General features: G+C 45.5%; 1 protein-coding gene and 1 long non-coding RNA gene across 4 annotated transcripts in view; one reads left to right on the top strand and one right to left on the bottom strand.

The window, feature by feature from the left end:
- The window catches only part of TSNARE1 (t-SNARE domain containing 1), a 204077-nt gene that overhangs the window by 22407 nt on the left and 157127 nt on the right, over positions 1–24543 (bottom strand). Inside the window, exon 12 of one of the 3 annotated variants that reach the window (XM_069957024.1) lies at positions 7096–7172. The exons of the other annotated variants lie outside the window; for them this stretch is intronic. Coding sequence (XP_069813125.1) covers positions 7146–7172 — 27 coding nt within the window. The 3' untranslated portion in view covers positions 7096–7145. Of the gene's footprint in view, positions 1–7095; positions 7173–24543 lie in introns of those variants that run through there. 3 annotated transcript variants of the gene reach the window in all.
- LOC138782973 (uncharacterized) overlaps positions 1–24543 on the top strand; it is a 116430-nt gene that overhangs the window by 67322 nt on the left and 24565 nt on the right. The gene's annotated exons all lie outside the window — the stretch shown is intronic.

The raw sequence follows: 24543 nt of genomic DNA, 5'->3' as shown, positions 1-24543 counted from the left end.
ACCTGACAGAGTTACCTTTCAGCAGGTGGTATAAGACTTAGTGGCACACCCATACCGGGACACTACAGGAACACAAACTCACCTGCCTTACCCCTTTTAGGTTCAGGAATCTATGGTCTTCTCTTCACTAAGGTTCAAGTAGTCTTGTGACTTTATCCATTTGGCATGGCCATCCTTTGGGGTGTACAACCTATTTATTTCGGTTAACCCTACCGAAGAGTTGCCTTTGATGGCATGAATGTTAATATGAATTGTATAGCAGTAATATTTAGTCACTGTAGCTGGTATTTGGTCACTGTATGTTGGAATTATTTGGGCACTGTATGTTGGTATTATTTGGGCAATGTATGTTGGTATTATTTGGGCACTGTATGTTGGTATTATTTGGTCACTGTATGTTGGTATTATTTGGGCAATGTATGTTTGTATTTTTTGGTGACTGTGTGTTGGTATTATTTGGTCACTCAATATTGGTATTATTTGGTCACTCTATATTGGTATTATTTGGTCACTGTATGTTGGTATTATTTGGGCACTGTATTTTGGTATTATTTGGTCCCTGTATGTTGGTATTATTAGGCCACTGTATGATGTTATTATTTGGTCCCTATATGTTGGTATTATTTGGGCACTGTATTTTTGTATTATTTGGTCCTTGTATGTTGATATTATTTGGTGACTGTGTGTTGTTATTATTTGGTCGCTGTATGTTGGTATAGGGCTCTGTATGTGAGGGCGCTTTATAAATAAATAATAATATTAATAATTTACTTATTTATGTACACAGGCGCTCTACGGTATAACTTTTGCAGCCAAAAATCAGATAACAGGAAATAGAGAGGTAATGGGGGATGTGACGGGCATCCAATCCCACCCAGATCAGCAGGTTTGGCTCACAGGAGACATCTGCCGCCCCCAAACCATCACATTGTGTTGGACTTCTTTGATGATGCTAGTACCAGGACTATGCTGGAAGATGAAAGAAAATTCCAATCTTTTTTTTTTTTGCAAATAAATTTTCGCAAACAGAATCTGTTTTGTTGATTTTACGTATCTATTCAGTGCGTATGTGGCGATTGTATGGGAGTATTGTTCCTTGGCCACGTTCTGGCATCTATCTGCGGCGCTATCATTATTATCACAGATGAAACGTTCGCAAAACACAAAAGATGATAATCGCCATTATGTGTGATCTTCGAAACATCACAGCGCTGACTCGCAGGATACCTCCAGCAAAGCTGTTATACAGAGCCGCCTGAGCCGTAATTATCTACTCCGCACAGATGCCATTGTGTGCATCCCGTCTGATATCCCCCCCAAACACTGAAACGCGTGGTCTAGACAGAGAAAATGCGCCGGGCAACTGCAGAATGCTACAAAGTGCCTCTTTTATGCTGCATAATAGACTTGCCATGCTATTGAACCCTACAAATGAGAATGTACGACATACTGTGCATTAAGGTGTGTTCATTCGCTCTTTAATATGCTCCCTGCTGCGCCATATTGTCGCTCTGAGATGCCATGGAAGCGCAAGAACAAAAAAAAAAAAAACTGAAAACACACAAAAAAATAAGATGAACGTCTTGTTGTTCACAATGTTTCCATTCTAGATAAAACGCGCTTCTCACAGAATAGACGTCAAAGGACTGTGTTTACGTTGTCGTGCGGCGAGGGCTGATGTAACCGCGAGCTCTCAGGGCCAATCGCCCAGATTCAGAAAAGCAAAAATAAAAACAATCGTAAAATCATGGTAGAACGAATGCAGAGAGAGTAGTCAGCTGGAAGTATAAACCTCATGGTCACGTTTATACCACGAGACCAGCACAGATGAGTATCCAAGGGGGCTCAGCTGCTACATGCCCCCCACAGGGGGCTACGGCAGACATTTCTGATGACTTTTAGAAGAAGTTGTCATGTGTACATTTATCAGCAGTTTTCTCTAATTGTCAGTTTTCTCTGAGCTCAGCTCCATGGTGGGTGGGGGCTAGCTGCTACGATGTCTACCATACACAGTTGACAGAGACGAAGTGGTGTTGCTGTAAACTAGAAATATTACCAGCAGCAGCAGCATCTCTATGTTTTTCCCCATCCTTTGACTTCTATGGATTGCAGCTATAACCTGATCCCTCAGTGAGTTCATAATCTATCTTTATCTCTGTGTGTCTCTCTCTCTCTGCAGCGGCTCCCTCTTCTTCTCTCCATTCTGTGGAGAGCAGCTGTAACCTGATCCCTCAGTGATTTGTCTTCATCTCAGCAGCCAATCCCTCTGATTCTCCTCTTCATTGACTTCTATGGGCCGTAGCTATAACCCGATATCTCAGTCAACAAATAATGGGCCTACTTCTCTGTATGTCTATCTGGAGCTTTTCCCTTTTTTTTCCCTTCTCCACTGACTTTCATAAGCTGCAGCTATAACCTGATCCCTCAGCAATTTGTCTTCATCTCTGCAGCTGCTCCCTCCATTTCTCCTCTTCATTGACTTCTATGGGCTACAGCTATAACCTGATCCTTTAGTGAGTTCAAAATGTCTTCTCTGCAGCTGCTCATTCCTCCTCTCTTCTCCGTTGACTCCTAAGGACAGCAGCTGTAACCTAATCCCTCAGTTATGTACAGTTTGTCCATTGACATCTATGAGCTGTAATAAGTTGTAAAAGTTTCTCAGGACTGGATCCAGCTTTCCCAGCACTTGGAAAAGGGTGTCACGGAGCGGCACTGACTAAAAAGGCAGCCGGCTGATGAGTGGAAGTACAGTGGTGCCTTGGATTAGGAGCATAATTCGTTTCAGGACCGCGCTTGTAATCCAAATCCACTCTTAAACCAAAGCACATTTTCCCATAAGAAATCACTGATAGGCCGACAATTGGTTTTACACCCCAAAAATAATGATTTATTATTCTGAATAACATGTAAAACAGATGAAACAAACATTCAGAAACCGCAGAATATGTGATATTATAAGTTACTGTACAGTAATGGAGAGGATGGGAAACACAAGGGCGGACAGAGACTGCAGGGAGCAGGAAGGAATGAGCAGGGCAGATGTGGGCACATACATGCAGCGCTCTCTATCCGGGGAGAGAGGGGTTACAGCTATGGAGAGATTACCTCCACAGTCCTGTCCCCTGATGTAAGCCCCAGCCTGAAGTGTATCTGCTATGATTTGGAAGGTGAGGGAGACTTCCTGGGTCAGAGTACAGAGCTGTAGACCCCGCTATGCAGACCATATCCCTCCCCCGCTCATGCTCCCACCCAGTACAGGGAGCTCTTACACCAAAGCAATGCTCTTACACCAAGTCACAATTTTGAAAAACTGTGAGCTCTTAAACCAAGTTACTCTTAAGCCAAGGTGCCACTGTATATGCTATTCCCGCATTCAGTTCATGCATACAGGCGACTTATGGTGGGTGACAACCAATGACTGCCATGACGGCTGTTGCTCTTCTTTCCAGAGATCTTACATGCCATCTATAGACTCTATATTTCAGTATCTGTGTATGTGTCGGTCATCACTGAAGCTCCAGTATTCTGTCCATGAATCATAAGGTTCAGGGTGACTATAACTAGAGATCCCAGCCGTGACCGAGCCGTGTAGTGAGGCACCATGTTAGTACCAGGGATTCTATATACATCCTGTGATTTGTAGCCCATGGAAACATCTCTTTAAGTGAATCAGTGAATGAAGCAGGTAGAGAATGGAAGGATCCTTGAATACTTGTAGCATTGACATTGCTAATAATGAATGATGTCATCCCCGGCCTCCAGGAAGCTGAGGGGGGAGGGGGGGCACCTGTTATTCTACATTTCCAAACGTTTCGAGTGTTTTTATATTAGCCATTGTTTGCCTCCCAAGAATCAATGAAAATCGATTTATACAAACAGCGAACATGGATAAGATGAATGCGGGAAGAGTCTGAATGCCATGGCGCACAAAGAACCGCTCCACTATGTTATTTCTGTGGTAACATGGCCGCTCCCATTGTAAAACCCAAATGTATTCAAAGCCTCCAGTATTGTGTGCTGATCAATGCCGATGCCCTGTATGAGAGAGTCCCCAATGCCATCAAGGGAAAGGACCCCCACCCCCAGTCCATCCTTATATTATAAGTTCATCTTAGAAAGTTTCTTCCAAGCATCTACTACTCTTTTAATAAAATATTTTTTTTTCATGTTGATTTTGATCTTTCCCCAAAAAAACTTAGACTTTTTTCCTGAACCATCATGTCCTTCCTTTCCCTTCTTCCTCCTGTAACATATATAAAGGTTTCCATCATGTCCTCCTTTCCCTTCTTCCTCCTGTAACATATATAAAGGTTTCCATCATGTCCTCCTTTCCCTTCTTCCTCCAGTAACATATATAAAGGTTTCCATCATGCAGGGCCATCTTAACAAAACTATGGGCCCCTGGGCACGGCTGTGGACTGCCCCCCCCCCAAGATCAAGTCCCCGCATCCCCCTCCCCCCTAACCTTGTGCTGTGCAGACCCATGTGGGGAAAAAGAATTAGAATACCCTCCTGCATCCCCACATATAGAATAGCCCCCTCTGCATCCCCCATAAATAGCCCCCCCCTGCGTACCCTCATATAGAATAGCCCCCCCCCGCATCCCCCCATATAAGATAGCCTCCCCTGCACCCCCCCATATAGAAAAGCCCCCCTGCGTACCCTCATATAGAATAGCCCCCCCCTGCATCCCCCCATATAGAATAGCCCCCCTGTGCATCCCCTTATATAGAATAGCCCCCTGCTTCCCCCCATATAGAATAGACCCCTCTGCATCCCCCCATATAGAATAGACCCCTCTGCATCCCCCCATATAGAGTAGCCCCCCTATGCATCCCCCCATATAGAATAGCCCCCCTGTGCATCCCCCCATATAGAATAGCCCCCCTGTGCATCCCCCATATAGAATAGCCCCCCCTGTGCATCCCCCATATAGAATAGCCCCCCTGTGCATCCCCCATATAGAATAGCCCCCCTGTGCATCCCCCATATAGAATAGCCCCCCTGTGCATCCCCCATATAGAATAGCCCCCCCCCTGCTTCCCCCCTATATAGAATAGCCCCCCCTGCATCCCCCCATATAGAATAGCCCCCCTGCGTACCCTCATATAGAATAGCCCCCCCCACTGCATCCCCCATATAGAATAGCCCCCCGCATCCCCCCATATAGAATAGCCCCCCCACTGCATCCCCCATATAGAATAGCCCCCCCTGTGCATCTCCCCATATAGAATAGCCCCCTTGTACATCCCCCCATATAGAATAGCCCCCCTGTGCATCACCCCATATAGAATAGCCCCCCCTGTGCATACCCCCATATAGAATAGCCCCCCCTGTACATCCCCCCATATAGAATAGCCCCCTGTACATCTTCCCCTTATAGAATAGCCCCCCTGTGCATCCTCCTATGTAGAATAGCCCCCCTGTGCATCCCCCTATGTAGAATAGCCCCCCCTCTGAGCATCCCCCCTTATAGAATAGCCCCCCTGTGCATCCCCCTATGTAGAATAGCCCCCCCTTAGAGCATCCCCCCCTTATAGAATAGCCCCCCTGTGCATCCCCCTATGTAGAATAGCCCCCCTGTGCATCCCCCTATGTAGAATAGCCCCCCTCTCTGAGCATCCCCCCTTATAGAATATCCCCCCTGTGCATCCCCCTATGTAGAATAGCCCCCCCTCTGAGCATCCCCCCTTATAGAATAGCCCCCCTGTGCATCCCCCTATGTAGAATAGCCCCCCCCCCTCTGAGCATCCCCCCTTATAGAATAGCCCCCCTGTGCATCCCCCTATGTAGAATAGCCCCCCCCTGTGCATCCACCCCTTATAGAATAGCCCCCCCCCCCCCCCATAAGGCCACATGTGAAAGGGGTTTTATAAGAAAAAAAAAAAAATACAAGTTACCTCTCCTCGGGCCGGATATTCAGTCTGCAGCAGCTTCTCCCTGCTGCTGCAGCACGGTGGCTCCTCTCTCCGCTCTCAGGTCCTCAGCGGCGCGTCAGGGAAGTGATGTCACCGCTGGGGACCTGATGTAGGTGCCTGCAGACGTGCCTGCGTGCGGCACGTCTGCGGCTCCTGTGGGATCACTGAGGCCCGGAAGAGACTGAGGGAATAGCGCGGCAGCTGGCCGCGCTATTCTCTCAGTCTCAACTACAGCAGAGGGTCGGCCACGGGTCGCGCCCCACTTAATGGTGAGGAAGACCGACCCGGGGGACACACGTCCCCCGGCCCAGCCCGCCTTTGGTCTTTCCCTTTCTGCAGGGTAGGCGACAGCCACTGGGGCCCCCCATGAGTGATAGGCCCCCGGGCAGCCGCCTACCCTGCCCAATGGGAAAGACGGCCCTGCCATCATGTCCTCCCTTTCCCTTCTTCCTATAACATATATAAAGGTTTCCATCATGTCCTCCCTTTCCCTTCTTCCTCCTGTAACATATATAAAGGTTTCCATCATGTCCCCCTTTCCCTTCTTCCTCCTGTAACATATACACTCACCGGCCACTTTATTAGGTACACCATGCTAGTAACGGGTGGTCTTCTGCTGCTGTAGCCCATCTGCCTCAAAGTTGGCCATACTGTGCGGTCAGAGATGCTCTTCTGCCTACCTTGGTTGTAACGGTTGGCTATTTGAGTCACTGTTGCCTTTCTATCAGCTGGAACCAGTCTGCCCATTCTCCTCTGACCTCTGGCATCAACAAGGCATTTCCGCCCACAGAACTGCTGCTAACTGGATGTTTTTTCTTTTTCGGACCATTCTCTGTAAACCCTAGAGATGGTTGTGCGTGAAAATCCCAGTAGATCAGCAGTTTCTGAAATACTCAGACCAGCCCTTCTGGCACCAACAACCATGCCACGTTCAAAGGCACTCAAATCACCTTTCTTCCCCATACTGATGCTCGGTTTGAACTGCAGGAGATTGTCTTGACCATGTCTACATGCCTAAATGCACTGAGTTGCCGCCATGTGATTGGCTGATTAGAAATTAAGTGGTAACGTGCAGTTGGACAGGTGTACCTAATAAAGTGGCCGGTGAGTGTATAAAGGTTTCCATCATGTCCTCTCTTTCCATTCTTCCTCCTGTAACATATATAAAGGTTTCCATCATGTCCTCTCTTTCCATTCTTCCTCCTGTAACATATATAAAGGTTTCCATCATGTCCTCTCTTTCCATTCTTCCTCCTGTAACATATATAAAGGTAGCAAATCTTTAAAACAGCCGACGCATTCGAGCTGTATATTTCTTTCCCCTTAGATTATACCTGATCCAGATGCCCGGATGCCCAGATTATACCTGCAATGGATTAGCCCGGCATACCATTATTTATATATATATATATATATATATATATATATATATATATATATATATATATATATACACACAGCCCAGCATACCATTATATATATATACACAGCCCAGCAACTCATTATCTTCCGCAGCCACTATAAGAAACCTTTAATATTGGATCATTAGATGATCACTCCCCTTAACAGATCAGAAAGTGGCAGAATTGTCCGTTACAAAGTGACTATGTATGATTATGTAGGTGGTGGAGTTCTAATCCTGTACCCCAATCACCGCCCTCCCCCCTCCCCCCCCCAGCACTACACCCGTGTAGGTGAAATGTCCCCGCTCGCTCGCCCGTGTAGCTTCTGCACATACTGATACCATAACAGAAAATGGAAAAAAAAATCCATCCCAAAATGCCAGCATGCTGAGGTTACCATGAGAAATACCAAGTGGCCCCCAGCAGAGAGCTGATAGATGGTGCGGGGCAGCGAGTGTCGGCTGTGTACTGGAGCAGGCAGCACAGGTAACCGCCTGCACTTTACAGCACCCGCCGCCTGTCAGCTCACATCTGCAGGAGAAGAGAGCAATCAATCATCACCATTGCAGCATCCTCACTGCGCCTGTCTGCACTACTACTACATGTTATTGTATCCTGCACACACAAGGCATAAATCACAGCGAACGTACAGATGTAGCAGAGGGGAACTTACAGGACAGAGAGTGGAAGAGATGTCCCCTGCAGTCCCATGTAACACCACAGATAACACAGTGGTATCTCTGAGTACAGATAATGTAGTAGTCACCTGCAGTCCTATGTAACACCACAGATAACACAGTGATATCTCTGAGTACAGATAATGTAGTAGCTGTCACCTGCAGTCCTATGTAACACCACAGATAACACAGTGATATCTCTGAGTACAGATAATGTAGTAGCTGTCACCTGCAGTCCTATGTAACACCACAGATAACACAGTGATATCTCTGAGTACAGATAATGTAGTACATGTGACCTGCAGTCCTATGTAACCACAGATAACACAGTGGTATCTCTGAGTACAGATAATGTAGTAGTCACCTGCAGTCCTATGTAACACCACAGATAACACAGTGATATCTCTGAGTACAGATAATGTAGTACATGTGACCTGCAGTCCTATGTAACCACAGATAACACAGTGGTATCTCTGAGTACAGATAATGTAGTAGTCACCTGCAGTCCTATGTAACAGCACAGATAACACAGTGATATCTCTGAGTACAGATAATGTAGTAGATGTCACCTGCAGTCCTATGTAACACCACAGATTAAGTGATATCTCTGAGTACAGATCATGTAGTAGATGTCACCTGCAGTCCTATGTAACACCACAGATAACACAGTGATATCTCTGAGTACAGATAATGTAGTAGATGTCACCTGCAGTCCTATGTAACACCACAGATAACAAAGTGATATCTCTGAGTACAGATCATGTAGTAGATGTGACCTGCAGTCCTATGTAACAGGTAACAGTGAGTACATCTGAAAACAGGTAAAGGTGAGTGGTCGGAGACGCTTACAATAAGAATATAATTGGAGAGAGGGCAGCTATGAGGCTGCGGAGGTGATAAGGAGCTGAGTATTTCTGGATATTTCAGAAACAGCACCCCACCTGTCCTCAGGGTGTGTGTGGTATTGCAGCTGAATACAATCAATAGAGCTGAGCTGCAATATCAGATGCAACCTGCGGGCAGGTGTGAGACACTTTCAAAATCTGCTTTGAGTATAAGGCTGGGTTCACACTGTGTTTTTTGCAGTCTGTTTTTTCATCTGTTGTATGTGTGTGCATCCGTTTTTCCATTGACATCAATAATAAAAACCGGATTAAAATGCATGAGTTTTTTTTTAAACATACATAAAAACGTGGTTGACCACGTTTCTGTATATGCTAAAAAACGGATGCATTTTCACCTGTTTTTAATTTGTTTTATTTTTATAATGGAAGTCAATGGAAAAACAGATGAACACACATACATTAGTTGTGAAAAAGCAGACTGCAAATAACGCAGTGTGAACCCAGCCTATGTAGAAGGGGGTCCCGATTAGGACCCTTATCTATCAGCCATAATAGAGAGTAGTGATCCCCAACCTGTGGCTCTTCAGCTTTCAGGGTATGCTGGGAGTTGTAGTTTTCCAACAGGTTTGGAACCAGTGATTTGATTTCTTAGTTAGCAGTGTAATACACTACAACTGATGCAAAGAAAAAAATGAAGCTGTTGCCCTGGCAACCAGTAAGGTTGCTACTTTTAAATAAATAAAAAAAAGCAGGGGTGGAATCTGATTGGTTCCCATTCAATCTTTCCTTGCAACAGTTGTGATACATTGCCCTACCTTAGACTCTTAGGACCTGACTCCTCCTGATCTGGCCGACACGTCACTATTGTCAATCACGTTTCAATTTTAGTTAATAAAAGGAGCGACTTTGGCCTAAAAAAAGATTTGCCAATAATTCAACACAGTGGACGTCACCTTTAAGTGTAATGAAAAGCAAAAAGAAATTGCACACTGTCACTTTAAGAGTCGGTGAATGGCTTTAAAACCATCATGTGAAGTGTCAGCTGGAAAGTGCAATCAACCTCTGTGCCCCGGCCGCGTCTTACGTGAACACACAAATCCGCCTTCCGTGGAGCCGCCGCCGGTTGAAGGCTACATCTGTCACTTATAGCCGCAGCTTTAACATTCGGACCTTGTGTAATTATTACGTTTGGTCTCGGCAACAACAGCGCGGCTGACTCGGGGTGAAACCATTTAGGCAGGGCGTATAATACGCGGCTCTATTACTTTATCGTAATGGAAAATCAAACATGGCTCACAGCTCCGAGATGTCTGGGCTCTACCCGCTGCCTTCAAGGAAGGAGCGAGGATCTGTAAGCCCGATGGTAATCACCAAACCCCATTCACGACGATCCTTAGATCACATCTAGATAGTCCTCAGTAAACGCTGTGCGGAAGCAACAGTTTGAAAAGAAAAAAATTGAAAATATTTTAAAATTTTTTTACTTCAAGGAGAAAATTCTATCCTGAGATAAGGGCAAAACTTACAAAAATGCGCCCTTGGCGTATGGCAAGGAAAAGCCCAACTCTCCCCATAGGGCAGTAAATCAGTCGTGGAAACTGGGGGTGGGCGATTATTTCGGACTGGGGTACTCGTTTTTTTTTTTTTTCAACAAACTCTGCACACATCAATAGCAGAAAGAAATTTTCGTAAATTTGTAATATATCTTATCAGACAAAAATGCATTCATCTATAAGGCGTATAAGTCGACTGGGCTTATAAGACAACCCCTGACTTTCAAGAAGATTGTCAGGGGTTCGCCTTATATGCTGGAAAATGTTAACCCCTGCCTGACCACAGCAGGTTTTACTAACTGGAGCCCTGTTGCGGTGAGGTAGGGGTTAACTGCAGTTAAATGAAAAAAACAAACAATTAACTCACCTTTGACCCCTTCCCGGCGCGGGCAGTGTGACGTATATTGCCTGCGCCGGAGGTCCCCGTAGCTCTCCGGGGCAGCCTAGTGTCTCACTGGAGAAGCTTGGAGATGCTCGGCTGCCCGGAGAGCTTCGGGAGAATGACAGAGGCTTCAGGATCTTACGGAAAGGGACTGGAAACGTGCGGCAGCCGGGAACGGGTTATAGGTGAGTAGAATTGTTTTTTTTTTTTTTTTAGTGGTCGCCCCATACGGTGGGGATGCGATCATTTTTGAGCCCCCCCACCGCATGGGGCGACAATACCCGGCGTATAAGACGACCTTGGACTTCTGAAAAGATTTTTTGGGGTCAAAAAGTCATCTTATATGCCGGAATATACGGTAATAATTTCTGGTGATACTCTCAGTAATGAGGCAACCACTGGCCCCATCATCTTCTGTACGGGAGACCTCCCCCTGACAGAAGTCTCCACCCCTGAGGATACCAATATTTCTGTATAATCAAAATTTTCCCAGCTTCGTTGAGCCGGTGACTCATCCAACCTACCAGCCGGCGGCATTCATCCCGCTGACATTTACTGAGCTTTCACCATGACGAACATTTCTCGGGAACATCAATTCTAACCGGTTTAGCCGACATCACCTAATGGCATCGGGCCATTTACATACTGATATAGTGTGACTGGTGAGAAGGGCTCCGGGCTTCTTCTTTGAGACATCCACTAAATATTCATCCGGAGAGCTTATTAACCTTTATTTTGCTGTAGTGTGCAGATCAATGGCAGCACCGGCTATAAATCTTACTGAAGGTGCTCGCTTATGTAATTGTTTGTGCCGAGTGTAAATGAGAATGGAAGATGCACATTAAAGCTTGGATGTCTGCATTAGATCCGCGCCGTAATGGACCCATTTGTTTCACTGATCCTATAAATCTAAACAGATCCACAATTCAAATGGGAGTTCTGTTATTCTGTGCCAAATCCTGACCATACATAGATACATAGACAATAACATTGGGCTCCTTGTGGGAGGGGCAAAACAGATACAAAATTCTAATGGGAGCCTTGTTATTGTGCCAAATCTCGCCCATGCATAGATGAAAACATTTGGATCCTAGTGGGAGGGGCTACATGTAAACAGATCCAAAATTCTAGTGGGAGCCTTGTTATTCTGCTGAATACCGCCCATGCATACATTATAACATTTGGCTCCTTGTGGGAGGGGCTTAATTTAAAGCCATCCAAAATTCGAATGGGAGTTGTTATTCTGTGCCAAATCCTGCCCATACATAAATACATAAATGATAGCATTTGGCTCCTTGTGGGAGGAGCAAAATCTAAGCAGATCCACAATTCTAATGGGAGCATTGTTATTCTGCCAAATCCCGCCCACACATAGATGAGAACATTTGGCTCCTTGTCGGAGGAGCAAAATCTAAACAGATCCACAATTTTAATGGGAGCCTTGTTATTTTGTGTCAAATACCTTGTGGGAGGAGCTAAGCTAAACAGATCCACAATTCTCTTGGTCTAATAGGAGCATTGTTATTCTGCTGAATACCGCCCATGCATAGATGACATTTGGCTCCTTGTGGGAGGGACTAAAGCAAAACAGATCTAAAATTCTAATGGGAGCCTTGTTATTCTGCTGAATACCGCCCATGCACAGATGACAACATTTGGCTCCTTATGGGAGGGACTAAAGCTAAACAGATCTAAAATTCTAATGGGAGATGTGTTATTCTGATGAATACCGCCCATGCACAGATGACAACATTTGGCTCCTTGTTGGAGGGACTAAAGCTAAACAGATCTAAAATTCTAATGGGAGATGTGTTATTCTGTGCCTAAGCCTGTCCATACATAGATACATAAATGATAAAAATCTGTCTCCTTAAGGGAGGGGCTTACTCTATTACTGTGACCAATAAGAGCTGTATACACTTGTGAGCTCCACCCAGTGGTGACCGCAAGCAGCCAGAATTTTATGGATTCTATGTCTATGCAGGCGATTTGAAGCTCTGTATCCATGGAACATATCAGGATAAGATAGATACAAGGAAAGATATATCACAAACATATTGAGTGCAGAACGTTGGATCTTTTATAAAAAAAATTTGCGCGATAACGATCGAATTCGAATGATAATCGTACGTGTAAACGCAGCGAATGATCAAAAAAAATTTGCAGATCGTTCCGTGTGAACAGTCGTTTGCTGATTTAACCAATGTGTGAGATAGGCTTAAGCGATCGCAAAACGAATTTTCTGTACGATATATCATACCGTCTAAACGCTGACCGTTATGAAAAAAAATCGTTACTCCGACATCGTTAATCGTACGGTCGGGCCATTTATCGTTTCGTGTAAACGCAGCATAAGACCAATCGATTCATAAATTGAAGGTGACCCCTAGCATTGTCTAGAGGTCGATGCTGAGGTGGAGGGACAAGTCCCCTTTAAGCCGCATAATAAACTTATTTCCCAAGAATTCACCCTAGATTACATTTCAGCGCAGCGATGGTAATTGCAGTTTATACAGCCCCGAGCCGTGTAAATTAAGGCTGAATGACTCTGTTGGCTCAGGGAGACGCGGGGCTGCAATACTCTGCTGAGGAATGATGAATGAAGCTGAAACATGGCTGCAGCAATGGAACGGAGAGTGCGGTGCAGGTGCTGCGGTACAGCTAGTTGACCCTCTGTGATGCTGGAATAGTATGAAGATGAATGGCTGTATAACACAACCAGACCACTATACAGCAAGATACCTGTATACACACAAACTGTCAGCACCGGGTCACAGGATCCTAAATAGGTCATTCCACTGACAACTGTGTGGGGGCACTATTACTAGGGGGCACATAGGAGGCATTACTACTTTACAGTGGGCACATCTGCACATCGGCACAGCAGCACGGAGTATTTCAGTATGCGGTTGCCTTATACTGACAGTACAGACATGCAATAAACCACGGCCGCTCGTTCTCTTCCAGTCTTAAATCCTGCTGGTTTTATTATGTAATTTCCCTTTTTCATACATAAAAGATCTCTTTAAAGCAAAAAAAAAAAAAAAAAAGTGCAATGTCAGCCGGGCTGTGTGGTGCGGGATCCTGTCTGCTCCAGATATATGGCCTCTGCTGGAAGATTATGGAGCACAATAACTTAGGAAGATACAAGACAGCGGCTCCTGTGAGAACGTCCTGATAACTCAGCAGCCGCTGCCCTACGTGATGTCCACAGTGTGTCATGGAGGCCGCGGGTTATAGAGCAGTCGGGGATGCTGGATACTGATTCAACAGAGAAATAATAGGAGTACAGAGCACACCCACTGTCCCCTGCTCCAGGTCTATCATCCAGACATACAGAGCACGCCCAATGTCCCCTGCTCCAAGTCTCCAGGACATGGACAACAAGGGCAGGAGGTGGCACAACTGATCCTCAGGTTAGGCCATCAATGTTTAAGAAGACTGTGCACAGTAACTGATTGGGCAGAGAAGACTGCACACAGTAACTGATTGGGCAGAGAAGACTGCATACAGTAACTGCTTGGGTAGAGAAGACTGCATACAGTAACTGCTTGGGTAGAGAAGACTGCATACAGTAACTGCTTGGGTAGAGAAGACTGCACGCAGTAACTGCTCAGGCAGAAAGACTGCACACAGCACCTGCTCGGGCAGAGAAGACTGCACACAGTAACTGCTCAGGCAGAGAAGACTGCACATAGTAACTGCTCGGGTAGAGAAGACTGCACACAGTAACTGTTCAGGCAGAGAAGACTGCACACAGCACCTACTCAGGCAGAGAAGACTGCACACAGTAACTGCTCAGGCAGAGAAGACTGCACACAAAAACTGCTCGGGCAGAGAAGACAGCACACAGCACCTGCTCAGCCAAAGAAGACTGCACACAGTAACTGCTCGGGTAGAGAAGACTGCACACAGTAACTGCTTAGACAGAGAAGACTGCACACAGCACCTGCTCGGGCAGAGAAGACTGCACACAGCACCTGCTCATGCAGAGAAGACTGCACACAGTAACTTTAAAGAAGGAAGAGACCACACACAGTGACTGCAGAGAAGAAATAGACTGCACACTATGACACTGAACCAGTCATGATTTTATTTTTGGCAGGAAAGTACATCAGGGTTCGTGAGTTGGCGACGGGTCTTGCGTCAGTCGTGTCCCTTGACGAGCAGAAGCGTCACACTATAAGTACACTATAAATATAAGGCAGCAGTGGGCTTTGCTTTCATAAAATGCTTTCTATATGGATCTACAACACTAAGTACTATACACAGACCACGGCTTGCCTGCAGTTGTAATGGTAAAGATCAGTGGTGTCAAACTCAAATACAGAGTGGGCCAAATAAAAAAATTGGACAAAGTCAGTGGTGTGCGTCTCTCAGCGCTGTACACTATGATAAATGACATGATAAATTGCTATGATATGATTAAACCCCAACCCATGTAATAGCCAGCCGCCCCTGTAGTCTCATATAGTAGCCAGCCCTCCCCATAGTCTCTTATATAGTGGCCAGCCCTTCCCAAAGTCTCTTATATAGTGGCCAGCCCTCCCCATAGTCTCTTATATAGTAGCCAGCCGCCCCTGTAGTCTCTTATATAGTAGCCAGCCCTCCCCTATAGTCTCTTATATAGTAGCCAGCCCTCCCCCATAGTGTCTTATATAGTAGCCAGCCCTCCCCTGTAGTCTCATATAGTGGCCATTCCTTCCCATAGTCTCTTATATAGTAGCCAGCCCTCCCCATAGTCTCTTATATAGTAGCCAGCCCTCCCCCATAGTCTCTTATATAGTAGCCAGCCCTCCCCCATAGTGTCTTATATAGTAACCAGCCCTCCCCATAGTCTCATATAGTAGCCAGCCCTCCCCAAAAGTCTCATGTAGTAGCCAGCCCTCCCCTATAGTCTCTTATATAGTAGCCAGCCCTCCCCCATAGTGTCTTATATAGTAGCCAGCCCTCCCCTGTAGTCTCATATAGTGGCCATTCCTTCCCATAGTCTCTTATATAGTAGCCAGCCCTACCCATAGTCTCTTATATAGTAGCCAGCCCTCCCCCATAGTCTCTTATATAGTAGCCAGCCCTCCCCCATAGTGTCTTATATAGTAACCAGCCCTCCCCATAGTCTCATATAGTAGCCAGTCCTCCCCCATAGTCTCTTATATAGTATCCAGCCCTCCCCCATAGTCTCATATAGTAGCCAGCCCTCCCCCATAGTCTCTTATATAGTAGCCAGCCCTCCCCCATAGTGTCTTATATAGTAGCCAGCCCTCTCCATAGTCTCTTATATAGTAGCCAGCCCTCCCCCATAGTCTTATATAGTAGCCAGCCCTCCCTGTAGTCTCATATAGTGGCCAGCCCTCCCCATAGTCTCATATAGTAGCCAGCCCTCCCCCATAGTGTATTATATAGTAGCCAGCCCTCTCCATAGTCTCATATAGTGGCCAGCCCTCCCCCATAGTCTCATATAGTAGCCAGCCCTCCCCCATAGTCTCATATAGTAGCCAACCCTCCCCCATAGTCTCATATAGTAGCCAGCCCTCCCCATAGTCTCATATAGTAGCCAGCCCTCCCTCATAGTCTCATATAGTAGCCAGCCCTCCCTCATAGTCTCATATAGTAACCAGCCCTCCCCATAGTCTCATATAGTAGCCAGCCCTCCCCCATAGTCTCATATAGTAGCCAGCCCTCCCTCATAGTCTCATATAGTAACCAGCCCTCCCCTGTAGTCTCATATAGTGGCCAGCCCTCCCCTATAGTCTCATATAGTAGCCAGCCCTCCCCCATAGTCTCATATAGTAGCCAGGCCTCCCCCATAGTCTCATATAGTAGCCAGGCCTCCCCCATAGTCTCATATAGTAGCCAGCCCTCCCCCATAGTCTCATATAGTAGCCAGGCCTCCCCCATAGTCTCATATAGTAGCCAGCCCTCCCCCATAGTCTCATATAGTAGCCAGCCCTCCCTCATAGTCTCATATAGTAACCAGCCCTCCCCTGTAGTCTCATATAGTGGCCAGCCCTCCCCTGTAGTCTCATATAGTGGCCAGCCCTCCCCATAGTCTCATATAGTAGCCAGCCCTCCCTCATAGTCTCATATAGTAGCCAGCCCTCCCCCATAGTCTCATATAGTAGCCATCCCTCCCTCATAGTCTCATATAGTGGCCAGCCCTCCCCATAGTCTCATATAGTAGCCAGCCCTCCCCATAGTCTCATATAGTAGCCAGCCCTCCCCTGTAGTCTCATATAGTGGCCAGCCCTCCCCCATAGTCTCATACAGTAGCCAGCCCTCCCCAATAGTCTCTTATATAGTAGCAAGCCCTCCCCCATAGTCTTATATAGAAGCCAGTCCTCCCCATAGTCTCTTATATAGTAGCCAGCCTTCCCGATAGTCTCTTATATAGTAGCCAGCCTTCCCGATAGTCTCTTATATAGTAGCCAGCCTTCCCGATAGTCGCTTATATAGTAGCCAGCCCTCCCCCATAGTCTCATATAGTAGCCAGCCCTACCGAATAGTCTCGTTTATAGTAGCCAGCCCTACCCAATAGTCTCGTTTATAGTAGCCAGCCCTACCCAATAGTCTCGTTTATAGTAGCCAGCCCTACCCAATAGTCTTGTTTATAGTAGCCATGTTGGGCCAGATGTAATTCAAACTCTGAATTGCCTGGCGGGCCAAAAATAATGGCACCGCGGGCCAGAGTTTGACATGACTCGTGAAGATGGTTCCCTCATCTCTTTCTACCTGTCCTTCTGTCTGGTTTTGTCCCTTGGTACTTGTAGTCCATTTTCCTGGTTACTGACTTTTACAAGTTAAAGTGGAATGAAGCTAAAGAGCTGATACCAGGAAAGTAAATCAACAAGGTAGACAAGTAAATGGAGACTTAAAGTGGTACAAAGGAATCAACAAGTGTTAGAAAGTTATAGAGATTTTTTAATTTGCGTCTATTTTAAAATCACCAGTCTTCCAGTACTTATCAGCTGCTGTACGTCCTGCAGGAAGTGGTGTATTCTTTCCAGTCTGACACAGTGCTCTCTGCTGCCACCTCTATCCATGTCAGGAACTGTCCAGACCAGCAGCAAATCCAGCAGCAAGACCAGCTCTCCTGCTCTGCACAGTTCCTGACATGGACAGAGGTGGCAGCAGAGAGCACTGTGTCAGACTGGAGAGAATACATCACTTCCTGCAGGACATACAGCAGCTGATAAGTACTGGCAGACTGGACATTTTCAAATAGAACAGAATTACACCAGCTGATTTTTTTTGTGCCCCTTTAAGTCTCCATTTACTTATTTACTCTCTTGACTTACTCTTCTGGTATCAGCTCTAGGCTTCATTCCAACTTGGCTCCCAATGTTCCTACAGCACTCCACCATGCCTGAAAGCCCCATAAAGGGTAAATGGAATGGGCCAAGCTCTAGTCACTTATCGGACAAGGGACCATCGTTCTCGTAATCGGTGGTCAAACCTCCACCAATATTGTTGATAGGTGTTAACCTTAAATCTTCGTATAGCCCCTTTAAGAGCTGTAACACCATGCGTCTCCCAGCAGGGGGCCATGAACCGTAGGAGATTTCCCCTCTCACGGCGTTGCGGTAAGTTTCGTAATTCTATACTGCTGCAGAAAGTTGCCGAGAAAGACTTAATTAGAAGGAGTATAATTTTGGGAAGGTGAAGCAAAAGTTCTGCATGGGGGTGAATGAGATCAGGGGCAATCAGGACGTCTCTCCCGCTGAGGAGAAGATTTCACCAATTTCCTCCCTTCTTTGCTATTCTTGTAATGATTGGTTCATAATTACATTCATACAAATTTTCCAAATTAAGCCGAGTGCTAACAAGTCGGTAACAAACAGCTCTGAGAGCCCTTGTACCTGGCTCCGAAATATCACATTGATTAACCCGACGTCTCAGGGAGAAAAAAAACCTCCGATTTAGAGTAAGGAAGCCGAGTGATGGAACGTTCTGAGACTGAAGGGAACATTCCGGAGGAGATCAGCAGCGGCAGAACCAACGCGTTTCTGGCCTTTCACTAATGCTCTTTGTAGCATCCAAAGTGTACGGCTTTAGGATTCAATGGAATTGTGAGCACAGAAAATATACACGGCCAATGTTAAAGGAGAAGTCCGGTGAAAATTTTTATGAAAGTATTGTATTGGCCCCCAGAAGTTATACAAATCCCCAATATACACTTATTACAGGAAATGCTTATAAAGTGTTTTTTCCCTGCACTTACTACTGCATCAAGGCCTCACCATGTTATCAAGGGAGTGACATCACCATGTTATCCAGGAAGTGACATCACCATGTTATCAAGGGAGTGACATCACCATGTTATCCAGGAAGTGACATCACCATTTTATCCAGGAAGTGACATCACCATTTTATCCAGGAAGTGACATCACCATGTTATCCAGGAAGTGACATCACCATGTTATCCAGGAAGTGACATCACTATTTTGTCCAGTAAGTGAAGCCTTGGTGCAGTAGTAAGTGCAGGAAAAAAAAACACTTTATAAGCATTTCCCGTAATAAGTGTATATTGGGGGTTTGTATAATACAATACTTTTATAAAAATTTTCGCCGGACTTCTCCTTTAAAGGGGTTGTTCACCCCTGAATTTTTTTTTCAAATCAGCTGGGGCTAGAAATTTATAGAGATTTGTATTTTACTTCTAATAAAAAAAATCTTTAGTCTTCCAGTACTCATCTGTTGTATGTCCTGCAGCAAGTGTTGCATTCCCTCCAGTCTGACACTGTGCTCTCTGCTGCCACCTCTGTCCATGTCCGGAAGAGCAGCAGCAAATCCCCATAGAAAACCTCTCCTGCTCTTAGGTGTCAGCAGAATGCACTGTCAGACAGGAAAGAATACACCACTTCCTGCAGGACATACAACAGATGATAAGTCCTGGAGGACTGGAGATTTTTTTTTTAATAGAAATAAATTAAAAATCTCTGGCACTTTTTGGTCCCAGGTGACTTGGAAGAAAAATGTTTTTGGTGAACAATCCCTTTGAGAAATTATCCAGTATTAGAAAAAGCACAGCTCTTCAAAAAAACAGTGCCACCCCTGTTCTCAGGTTGTGTGTGTTATTACAATTCAGCTCCATTCACTACAACGGAAGTGAGCTGCAATACCGCATCCAAACTGAAGACGAGAGTGGCACTGTTTGTGGTACAAAGCGGCCATGTGTTTCCAAGCCTAGATAGTGGCTCAATCTGCAAGCAACAGTCCTCCATGTCGCCTAGTATCCACTTATATATCTGTCAAAATGGGCAACACTTGAGTCATGTGGCTACAGGTGCCAAGGTGGTCACAGGTAAGTCTTATCCGCCATACAGCAGACTGCCATGTGATCAGAAGCCTGGCCCACAGGAAATCACAGTGTTTAATGTGTCCGAGGGTGTGGTCTGCCCTAAATCAGCTGACTTCCTGGGAACTACAGGATGACATCATCAGCAATCAGACTCCGCCCAGCTCTCTGTGTCTATGCTGCTGCTCTTTCTATGGAATCAGAATAAGCAGTATCCACCTCGCCTGCTCACTTGTGACATTTTTACAGCTTTCGTCTGTTTTTTTTGCTGTGATTTTTCCGAAAAGCGAGGCAGAATAGTACTACTTTATCCCCAAAATTATAATAATCTTTTTCACAGCGATTTGAGAAAATTGCTGCAAAAACACGTGAACACATCCCGGAGTCTTCACGTTTCCATAAAACTCCTTGGCTGTGATTTCAGGTCAAATCGCTTCCTGATCACAATAAAATCTTTCTAAAACATTCACTGTGACAGTCAGAGAGCTCCTCAGAACGGATGCCAACCACTATGAGTGTTACCAAACCGGACTCCACCAATCAGCTGTGTGATGAGACTCCGCCCCCTCTCTCTGCATAGGATGAGGCATCATGGGAAAAAATAGACAGGATTAAAAAATCATTTCAGTGTTCAGAATTCAAATCCCTCCATGCTTATTTAAAGGGAATGTGTCACCTAGATTTTCTTTTGCTGATTAGAGTCAGGTACTAAAACTTGTTCTTTTATTCTAATTGGTTTCTGTTTTCTTAATTTCAATTGTTATGGGGCGGCCATATTGCCTGAGCTGTTCTTAACAGCATTTAGTGACATGCTTTACAGCAAGCCTCATGAACATAGACGGCAATAAACAGGCTCTGTCCCCTTGAGATGAATGTGAGACATTACTGAGCGTGCTCTGTGACCTGTGCAGAGGTCATTTCCCAGGGAGCTGCTATTGTCTCCTCTATCTACTGGTGTCACATGACGCTGCAATGCTGTACAGATCACTTTACGGCAGCTTCCTCCTTATCATCACAGACACAACAGGAAGTCTCAGCTTAGTTTTAACCCCAGTGGTGAGAATGAGAACTGCGAGACATGAGGATTATTTTATCATATAGATAGAAAAATGGAAGATTAGAAAAGACATTGCTAAAAAGTCATTTTCTGATAGCACATTCCCTTTAAGCTTTGGCTTTTCTAACACTTCTGTAACTCGTGGTTCTAAACCCTTCTGTAATAACGACAACTATAGAAGCAGAAATACATCTTTTCATTCTCGTAGCTTAAAGCATTCGACCCGGTGGACATCAGGTATATAGAGAGTCCCTGAAATGCGTCAGCGCCTCTGAGCGTACCACCCATGCCCTGAGATCTCTGTGCCCAGGGCAGTCAGATGTCGTTCCGTATTGATGATGGGGCCCTGCCCCGGCCGTATCCATGCCGTTCCCCTTGTGTCATTTATGTTAACCTTCGGCAGCACGCCCGGCTACAGAGCGTCTCGATCCGTGTTGGCAGTCACACATGGTTTTGCCATGGGTCATGGAGGGGATACAGTTATTGCGATCCCCGGAGTGAAGCTTTCATATCCAGCGTGTAATTTCTCATCTATCCTCTCTGTATAAATCTCATTGTGACTGCTCCACTGTGTCAGATTGTATCTCCGAGCGGTGCAGAGTCAAAAGCTGCCAGCTTCCCTCTTGTCTCCCTGGTAGCTCTGGAGGACGTTTCTTTCCCGACACGTCAATGTGACTCGCGTTACCCCTGGTCATATCTTTTGTCTTAATGAAACAGAATGTGCTTTTCACGTGAGCTCCTCTGGATGTGCAGGATTCCAGCTAATCCCATTAAATAAACCCATGGAAGACTGGAGAGATTTTTACCGCTGGTTTCAGTCATTTCTGAAGTGCTCTCCGCTCTCTGTCACATTGACAACCTTTTTATCTCGCATATTTATTTTTAATACTAAAGGATTCTTAGAAGAAGAAAAAAAAAAGAACAAAAACTGCGCCTCTAAATTTATCACGGTGACGGGAGAATGTTTCGCATCAGACATTAAATTCATTGAAGGATGTGAAATATGATATCGGGAAGGGATGGGGGATCGGAGTAAAAAGTATTGAATCTACAATCTATGGTGGCCGCTAGCTGGCCAAACCAGCTGAAGCAGGGATGGGGAACCTTCGGCCCACGAGCATGATGGTAATTGTAGTTTTGTAACAGCTGAAGGGCCACAGGTTCCCCATCCCTGATCTATAGATATTACCAATAGTGTGGCGGTAATCTTCTGGCAGTGAGTGTCCTTTTACACGGCCGTGCACGGATGCAAGCGAGCACTGGTCACTCTCTACGAGAAGCGACAAATCGTGCGTCCATCAACATCCATTGTTATCGGCCGCATATCTCCCGCTTACACAGAGAAATGTGTGGGCAATAAATTTTACTGTTGGTTAAAAGAAGCAATCAGTTGCCGAGCGGGGGGGGGGTTTGCTCGCTAGAGGTTCTAGGGTTGTTCCTAGGAATGCGCATTACTGATAATCGACTCGTGTAATCCAGACCTTCAATCTGTGGCTGAAAGAAATAATGGGCTCTCAGCGTTGATGCCTTGTACCACCAAGCCTGTCCCTTGGGTTGTGATGTGTCATGGCCGCTCAGAGAGTCAGTGGCCATAACAGGGTCCTGCCTTGGCCGCTGACTAGCTGAGCGGCCCTGAGATGTCACAACCTGGGTTCCAACTCAGACCAGTAAGCGGCCGGGGACCGGAGCGGCAGTAAGAGGCATCAATCAGCGCTGGAGTCGGGGAGGTGAGAGCACATTATTTCTTTCAGTCCCCCCGGCACTTTTACAAAAACATCGCCCAGCCTGGAGTTCTCCTTTAAATCTCCAAAAGCTACTATCAGTAATGTGTGGACAACATAATGTCTCTGAAGCCTGCCAGGGAGCTAAATCCCCTGAAGATACTAACAATAATGTGCCGACAACCTACTGTCTATAAAGGGGGGATGCCAAATACAGTAACTAAATCTCCTAGACAGTATCAATAGTGTTCAAATAGCCCAAACAGCCTACTATCTATAAAGCCTGCCATATAGGTAACTCTAATAAATACATAGCCTACTATCTACGGAGCCTGCCATATAGGTAACTCTAATAAATACATAGCCTACTATCTACGGAGCCTGCCATATAGGTAACTCTAATAAATACATAGCCTACTATCTATAGAGCCTGCCATATAGGTAACTCTAATAAATACATAGCCTACTATCTACGGAGCCTGCCACATAGGTAACTCAAATAAATACATAGCCTACTATCTATAAAGCCTGCCATATAGGTAACTCAAATAAATACATAGCCTACTATCTACGGAGCCTGCCACATAGGTAACTCTAATAAATACATAGCCTACTATCTACGGAGCCTGCCACATAGGTAACTCTAATAAATACATAGCCTACTATCTATAGAGCCTGCCATATAGGTAACTCTAATAAATACATAGCCTACTATCTATAGAGCCTGACACATGGGTAACTCTACTAAATACATAGCCTACTATCTATAGAGCCTGCCACATAGGTAACCCCCCTAAATACATAGCCTACTATCTATAGAGCCTGCCCCATAGGTAACCCCCCTAAATACATAGCCTACTATCTATAGAGCCTGCCACATAGGTAACCCCCCTAAATACATAGCCTACTATCTATGGAGCCTGCCAGATAGGTAACTCCCCTAAATACATAGCCTACTATCTATAGAGCCTGCCACATAGGTAAGTAACCCCCCTAAATACATAGCCTACTATCTATAGAGCCTGCCAGATAGGTAACCCCCCTAAATAAATAGCCTACTATCTATAGAGCCTGCCACATAGGTAACCCCCCTAAATACATAGCCTACTATCTATGGAGCCTGCCAGATAGGTAACTCAAATAAATACATAGCCTACTATCTATAGAGCCTGCCACATAGGTAACCCCACTAAATACATAGCCTACTATCTATAGAGCCTGCCACATAGGTAACCCCCCTAAATACATAGCCTACTATCTATAGAGCCTGCCACATAGGTAACCCCCCTAAATACATAGCCTACTATCTATAGAGAATGCCACATAGGTAACCCCCCTAAATACATAGCCTACTATCTATAGAGCCTGCCACATCGGTAACCCCTCTAAATCCATAGCCTACTATCTATAGAGCCTGCCACATAGGTAACCCCCCTAAATACATAGCCTACTATCTATAGAGCCTGCCACATCGGTAACCCCTCTAAATCCATAGCCTACTATCTATGGAGCCTGCCAGATAGGTAACTCCCCTAAATACATAGCCTACTATCTATAGAGCCTGCCACATAGGTAACCCCCCTAAATACATAGCCTACTATCTTTAGAGCCTGCCACATAGGTAACCCTCGTAAATACATAGCCTACTATCTTTAGAGCCTGTCACATAGGTAACCCCCCTAAATACATAGC

Source organism: Dendropsophus ebraccatus, chromosome 2 (assembly GCF_027789765.1).
Source record: "Dendropsophus ebraccatus isolate aDenEbr1 chromosome 2, aDenEbr1.pat, whole genome shotgun sequence".
NCBI lineage: Eukaryota > Metazoa > Chordata > Amphibia > Anura > Hylidae > Dendropsophus > Dendropsophus ebraccatus.
Note: the sequence above shows the minus strand (reverse complement) of the source record. Positions and strands in the feature narration are given on the sequence as shown.